Source organism: Cajanus cajan, chromosome 7 (assembly GCF_000230855.2).
Source record: "Cajanus cajan strain Asha chromosome 7, NIPB_CcT2T_4, whole genome shotgun sequence".
NCBI classification, from domain to species: domain Eukaryota; kingdom Viridiplantae; phylum Streptophyta; class Magnoliopsida; order Fabales; family Fabaceae; genus Cajanus; species Cajanus cajan.
The window spans coordinates 47564944-47573330 of record NC_138523.1 but is presented as its reverse complement, the minus strand read 5'-3'; the positions used below and the strand labels follow the sequence as shown (position 1 = coordinate 47573330).

The 8387-nt window shown below is 28.6% G+C and overlaps 1 protein-coding gene across 1 annotated transcript; it reads right to left on the bottom strand.

Annotated features, from left to right (window-relative positions):
* Nucleotides 1-3287: 3287 nt before the first annotated feature.
* Nucleotides 3288-4678, bottom strand: LOC114916294 (uncharacterized). Its single transcript, XM_029272685.2, has one exon. It carries the CDS (start codon nt 4648-4650, stop codon nt 3553-3555), a length of 1098 nt encoding a protein of 365 aa, XP_029128518.2. The 5' UTR covers nt 4651-4678; the 3' UTR covers nt 3288-3552.
* Nucleotides 4679-8387: the final 3709 nt, after the last annotated feature.

Here is an 8387-nt window from a genome sequence, read left to right as displayed (position 1 = left end):
AATATTATATATATATATATATATTTTTAATTTTATACCTTTAACTTTCAATTTTCTACTTTTTTCTTTTTTTTACACTTTTTTTTTCTCTTTCAATTTTTACATGCTACCAAAATAGGTGAGGTGAAGGAAAGATAACGGGGTGTATGTAAAAATTGAAAAAAGAAAAAAAAGAAAGAAAAAAGAAAGATCTGTAAAAAAAAATACTAAATTAAATATTGTGAATGTAAAATTAAAAAAAAAACAAAAAATTAAGAATATTTTAAAATTTTAATTATTTTTTTGAAAAAGAAATATACTTATAGGAAAAAGGAGGTGTATATATCATCATTCATCAACCAAAGACAACAGGTAACTTATCCCTGGTCCATTTTACATTTTCAAAATAAAATCCTAGACGCATTATAATAATTTTAATACACAAAAATTAATATTATTAAAAGAAGCCATAAATTAAAAATATGTAACTAACCATTCAAAATGGATTATTATTAATATGTAAAGAATAAATGTAAATTACATTAAGAGAGATAAAAGTTGATGAACACTGTAAAAAAAAAAAAAAAAGAGTTAATGTTCACATTGTCTAGATTAACTTATCTTTTTTTAAATATAAAATAACTATATAATAAAATATTTCAAATGATTATTTTAAGTATAATAACAATAATATATGTTATTTATTAGTCCTCTCTATATAAAAATTGCAATAACTATATTGTATGAGAGTGCACTTAGATACATATTCTTTGACAAAAGTTGTTTTAGTTGATTTTTGCAAAGAAAATATTTTTAGAAAAATTTTCAATCTCTCATATATATTTTTTATTTTTTATATTGAATTTTAATATTTTTAGGAAAATTATTAATAATTAAAAACCCTTGTATTACAAAATAAATTATTTATTATAAATCTAAAATATAATTTATATATTTAAAATAATATTTATGATGAAATTTAATTATAAAAAATTACGTACTCAATAGTATATATTTATTATAAATTATAGTTACAAAAATAAATATTTATTTTATATATTATCCAGGTTAAAATACTAATTTAATTCATGTATAGGTATTGAAGGCCAATATTGCCTACTTTGATGAACCTTTTTATTTTTGTTACAAAATAGTAGTATTTTAGCATGTAATGATTTAGCCTTAATTTTAAGAGTGCGTTGGAAAATATATTTGAAGAGTCTATGAATTTCTCTGATTATTTTATAAGTATTATTTTATATGTTAATTTGATTAAAATAAATTTATATAGTACTAAAATTTATTTTAAGAATTTATAAATTATTTTCATAAATTAACTAAAATATTATATAACTTATAAACTCTTAACTTTTTTTCTTCTTCTTTATTATCTTTATTAATTTACTTAATTTTTTTATTTTAAATTTAGAATTTTCCTACTTTATCATTGTCTTACTCTCATTATAAAAATTATTTTATGTTATTTTTTTTTATCTATTACTTTCAATTAATTCAATTAACTAATTTGTAACGTCTTAATTTTTTCGGCTTTTAACATATAATTTAAAAGTTTTTAAAGTATAAATTAAATTTATAAATTTATAAAAAATTTAAAAATTATTTGATATTTTATTTCATTAATTAAAATTAATAAATAATTATAAAAATATATTAAATATTGATTTGAATTTATAGAACAAAATATTATAAAGTTTTCAGTTTTTTTATAAATTATAAATTTAATCTATATATTAAAATTTTTTAATTTAATAATTTAAATATTAAAATCCATCATGCACTATAAGTTATTAGGTGAAATAATTTTATTCAAAATTACTCTGAAAAATAATTTCATCCCTCCTCATAGAGAGATAAAAAAGAAAATATATATATATATATATGAAAAACACCTCGATCCTTCCACTTGGCTTGTCAGGAGGTTGAAATCACACATGGGCATGCATTTATAGTAGTACCTTGTCGGTGAAATCATGAAAAGTTACCAGACCACTTAATATAATATATCGAATACAATCAGAGACAAATCTGGGAGAAGGTAGTAGGTGTAATTTGTCCAATCCCTAGTATTTGTCACAAAAGCCGATCCAATAATGGCGCGAATATCTGTTTTTGTTTAATAAATGGGTTTGGTAAGAACAAGTTGTAAATAGATGAACATGTATTTTATCATTTGTTTCTCGATCCTACATTTGTTCTCATTTTTTTCAATGTCATGAAACAGGGTTGGAAATACCAGAATTTCTGATGTTTAATCAGAAAACGGAATGAATCATTCTTGGACTGTTTTATTACTTAGAGTATATAAGAGATACTCGTAAACAAAAACAGATAAAGTTCGATCTAAATATAGACTGAGAAATACGTACAACCAGAGGGATTGACATACCATATGCATTCTGCAAACCTTTAAGAGTATAACAGAAACAAATCCTAGGGTTATTATACTACCAATCTGAAGAAGTAATAGAACAATTAATAAACATAAGTACATTCCTCACATGACTTATATTACAAGCATATTGTTTTACATTTTCTTGCAGAGGATGTAAATGCCACTCACCACCTGGGTCACGGGAATTAGATCAAATGACATTCTTGAGCAATATCGGCTTCTACCATCGGTACGGTAATTTTTATATATTTATTTGTATGAATTCTCTTACAGCAAGATCGATCGATGCTTCCAATTAAGGCCATCTTTGAAAATTCAGCCTCTCATCAAAATTAGTCCAGATATTAATTCTTGGGTGGAAACTTTTATGCTAGCAAATCAGTCTTAATTTGATTGTGTCATGTCAAGAATACTCATAACACATATCTCTGTTGGTATACTACACGATGTCAAACATAGATTTGCATGACCCACCCATATCACTGTTGACGGATATATAAATATTTGTGTAGAGCAGACCAATCAATCAACAACTAACATATTATAGCTTTGTATTAAATAACTATATAAGTACTGAGCATTAAGTTTTCTGTTACCCATGCAATTTGAGTACACAAAGGTATTTTCATTGACCATTATGGAGACCCAAACCTGAATGAACATTTTTAATGGAGTTATTTTTTTTAATCATGTTCTTTTTCTTCAAAATTTTCGAATTCAATAACTTATTTAAGAAATTAAAATTAAGTTCAGTTCAGTGTAGATCAAGCAACTTTACACATTGCATGGTCATTATTCACACGTTAATTAATTATGAAGTTGATAGAAATAATAAGTAGAGACAGAACTATGTTTAATTTTTATTTTTATTTAACGAGTAATTAAAGAGAGAAGATTTAAGCAGAAAGAAAATCTTATTGTAGCCATAGATTAACCCACTAATAATGGACATTACAATACCGTTGCTGAAAGCTGGGAAATAGAAGTTATTACACAGAGGCATAAAGCCTTTATTTTTAAGAACTATACACTGCATGCAGAAGTAGCAGATTGTACTTCACATCTTAAAAGTGCTTCCTAAACGCAAACAAAAAACTTTATATGACAAACAAGTGCTCTAACTTTGAGTAGACTAAAGCATGTCAGCTCGCCGTTGGCTTTTAGGTTTTCTTGGATGGTGGATAGTGACCATACGGTGGGGGATTGTACCCCGGTGGCTTCTCCAATGGTGGTGGCTCGTAAATTGGTGGTTTCTCAAAAGGAGGCTTGTAAAATGGTGGCTTCACCAAAGGAGGTGGCTCGTAAATCGGAGGTTTCTCAAACGGAGGTTTGTAAAATGGTGGCTTCACCAAAGGAGGTGGCTCGTAAATCGGAGGTTTCTCAAAAGGAGGTTTGTAAAAGGGTGGCTTCTCATGAGGAGGGTGGTACACTGGTGGTGGATTTTCATAAGGAGGTTGATACACTGGTGGTGGTTTCTCATAAGGTGGTGGCTTCTCATATGGAGGTTGATATTCTGGTGGTGGTTTCTCATGTGGAGGTTGATATTCTGGTGGTGGTTTCTCATGTGGAGGTTGATATTCTGGTGGTGGTTTCTCATGTGGAGGTTGATATTCTGGTGGTGGTTTCTCATGTGGAGGTTGATATTCTGGTGGTGGTTTCTCATGTGGAGGTTGATATTCTGGTGGTGGCTTCTCATGAGGAGGTTGGTATTCTGGTGGTGGTTTCTCATGAGGTGGTTTTTCATGTGGGGGTTTCTCATGAGGTGGTTTCTCGTGTGGTGGTTTCTCATGAGGAGGTTGGTATTCTGGTGGTGGCTTCTCATGAGGTGGTTTCTCATGTGGTGGTCGGTATTCTGGTGGAGGCTTCTCATGAGGAGGCTGGTACTCTGGTGGAGGCTTCTCATGAGGAGGCTGGTACTCTGGTGGTGGCTTCTCATGAGGTGGCTGGTATTCTGGTGGTGATTTTTCATGTGGTGGCTGGTATTCTGGTGGTGGTTTTTCATGAGGTGGATGATACTCTGGGGGTGGTTTTTCAAACGGGGGTTGATACACTGGTGGAGGGTAGAATGGGGGCTTATATAATGGAGGAGGTTTCTCAGTTGGTGGAGGCTCATAGGTGGGTGGAGGTTCATATATTGGTGGTTTCTCAATTGGGGGAGGCTCATAAATGGGTGGTTTGAAGTTGAAATTAGCAAGAACTGGAGTGGTTAGAACTACCACTCCAAGCAGGAGTAACACGAGTGACTTTACTGAACTCATGTTTCAGCTTGTGGTGAAGAAAAGTGATAACTACGAGAAAGTATTTATAGTAACAGGCATCAGAACCTTTTCTGTTAAGCTCATCAATCTTTTCTTATTTTATTATTATATACGTAATATTATAATGCTAAAGTCAAATCTCGGTGTGTGGTAGGTATAATTTGTGATTCTGATACGGATTAAGTACCCGGAATGGGTTTTCCACCGATTTAGGTGTAATTGACTCTCGGAGGAACTATGTTCCACTAATAAGGAATTAATTATTGTTCAAAAGTAAAACTCATACGCGTTCCAAGTTTTCTGTGCAGAAATTCAAATAATGACGACAGTGTACTATAAATAGCTTATCTAAAATGATACGCAAATATCAAAGATGAATCTGTATCGTATAGATAATGAAAATTAAGGTGAATATATGCTGCCAATGTACAACCTCATTAACTTTAAAAAGTGTGTGTTTTTTTTTTTTTTTCTCTCTACGTACTTTTTAACGTGACTAGTTGAATAGTAAAAAGTAGAATGATGATGATGATGAGTTAATGGTTAATGAAGCCGAATAAAAAACTTATATAAATGGGTCTTGTAAAATAGGTCGCACAAGTTGTCATAATTGTATTTATAACAAAGACTTACATGAATCAAAGCAACGGAACGGATAATTGAGCACTTGTACCTGTTATAACAAGTCTGTGGTTGCAAATACATGAAAAGAATATATACTATTGGCAGAGAAAGTATTTACTGATTTTTAAGGTGGAATTTTTTTCCATCTAGGTAGTAGGTAGAAATTAACTTTATGGATTTTGTGTATATTTTAGGAATCTATGCAAGAAGAATATACGTACTCCTGAGCCATATTAGCCAATTTTATGTTAAAGCTATTGTATGGGTTAAATTAAAGAAGAATTAATCATCTATATATTAATAGTATAAATTTTTTTTTATACTAACAATTAATTATATCTCTTAATTATATCATATCACTGTAAATATATTTATTTTTAACAGTGATATAATATAATTAAGAGATATAATTGATTGCTTGAGTAAAAAAATTTTATATTGATAATATATAGGTGATTAACTCATTAAAGAATGTACCTTCATTAGTACTTCACATCTTTCATAAACGGATATACGTACCCTAAAAGCTATCACGAGAAGCTGATGAAAACGGGGACAGCTTCGATCGATCCTCTCCTCTCCTCTCTACCTGTATTCAGTCCAAACAAAGAGAAATTATTAGTAGTCTAGAGCTATCTGTATTACTATATGAGATGTATTTAAAATTTTCAATTTATGGAAAAAATTAATAAGTATTCAATTATATATTACAGATTATTTAATAATAGTGAGGTACTCTTCCTACCGGAAAATTTTCATCTCATCACTTTGGAGTGGAAATAATAAGCCCAAAACCTTGATTAGAGATCAGTTTTACTCTGAATATTTGACATATCGATAGAGCAATCTTCCCTTTACTATAAAAAATGATAAAGTAAATTTTAACAAAAGAAAATTCCATCAACTCAAATTTATTTTGGATTAAAATGAGTTTCAATATGTACACAAAGTTATAATAATTAACTTGTATTTCATATCTTCCCAACAAAAATATTTTATCTTTAAATAAATTAAATTAACTCTAAATTTAAGTTGAGAAAATAGTATAAATAACAGTGTAAAGAGTTTTTATATTTTCAATCAATCACAAATAATATATGTTAAGTTTGATTTTTAGAACTACCATCGTAGTGATTTGTAATTGATTATTTAATTTTTTTTTTCACACTAATGATGCATATGAATTTTTAAACTATTTAAGTTTTAAGTAAAATATAAATTAATTTGATTATAAACATAGTGTAAAATTATAATTATTAATTATAAATTAACAACTAAGATTATAATACTATATATAAATTATAAAATTATTAAAATTTAATAATAACTTTTAATCTATATATATAAACTCTCTGCTGTTTTTTATTAGAGCAAAATCCAGGTTAAAAAAATATCGAGTTTCTTTCAGCAACATGGAGTACAAGTTCCACCGCCACAGGTTCAAAATATAGGGCATATTTTCTTAATAGTTAGTAAAGTCTTTTTTACTTGCACGTAACTGACAAGTATTTAAGGTCATAAATCATATTCTTCTGGAGCTTCTGTGTTGTTGCGAAAAAAATTCCAAAACTAAGCAATATAAATATGTGGAATAATATTTATATTTAATGTCCCAGAAGCCCTTGCTGCGTTGGCAAAATTTGGATTTGATAAGGTTTAAGGTCCATAATTGCTCTGCCAATTTTGAGCACAGTGTTTCCAACACATGAAAGTTGATGTATCTAGAACAATTTATGAAAAAGATTTTACTGAAAGAGATTATATCCTCTTTGTTAATCTTTTTCATTTCAGAAGGAATTAGTTTTTCACTGTCGGTCGAAAGTTAATTAATTTTATTTTAATATGCTTCAAAATTTAGATCAATTCTTTATTTCATACTTTACTCCATCCTCATCAAAAGTTTAGCATATAGCCATATTATATGCATGTATGTTTTGTCGGAGAAAGTGATATATTAACTAATCTTTGAAAATAATTGCAGCATGTATATTAACTAGTCTTGATAGTTAGCGAAAGGTCAAAAAACTGTTCTATTTTTCAAATACTTGTTAGCCATGACTGGAATCTAACAGAACTCAGCTTAACAATGAAGATATTATTATGTGAATAAGGTCATCTTTTAGAGACATTCATGCAGCAAAAAATGGCATAAAATTTACTTTGATTTTATAAAATGAAGATAGATTTAAAGGGAAAAAGTTATAGTTATCGAGTAAATTAACTCTCCGTTTCATTCATTAAATTGAGGGAGATCGTAAATCCGTAAAATTATATATAAAAAAATAGTAGATAAATTATTGAAATTGAATTCGTTAATTAAATTTGTCATTTACTCTTAGTCATGCACTAGCTTCATTAATTAGCAAAAACATATGATGTGCCACATGGCTACCTAATCATTTGTTTGTAGAGGTTGCGACTTACATAGAGAAGCAAAATTTGATGTTTAAGTGTGTTTCCATCTGTAAAACCTAAAAAGTTTCCATTGATCTGTCAATTTCTTGAAAACTAGATAGAAACAGCTGGACCCTTTGGTGAACATGATTTAGACTACTAAAGATGATTAGAGTTCTTATCACGTGACTCTCTTCAACCAAAACTCTGTCTAGTAGGCACCCTGCACTTTAAAAATAAAATAAAACTTTTTCCCTTTTAACAATTTTTTTTTTTTGGTGGGGATTGTCAAAACCGTAGGTTTAATTTTAATTAGTGTAAAAAATATATTTTACATTTAATCATCATATGATAAAAAGAACTTCTTTTTAAATAATTATTTTCAAAGTCTAGTTACTTTATTTATACCATGATATAAAGTTTTACTACAAACTATATATATATATCAAAATCAAATCCCCTAGTAATTTCATTCGTAAAACTAGTTGCATTAATAAAAGCAAAACAGCAACTAGTTGGTTCAAGTTATAGAGTGGGGAAGCCCGTCAAGACCTAATGGGCCAACTCTGATCCACTTAAACCAAACTTAAAAACCATTGTCCAATTAGTGCTATTCACAATTGCCCTTGCAAAACTTCCCCATGTTAAAAAAAAAAACTTATTGTAAAATAATGGTTTATAGAACTAAATTTATCATTTGATTTTAAAACATTATTTTT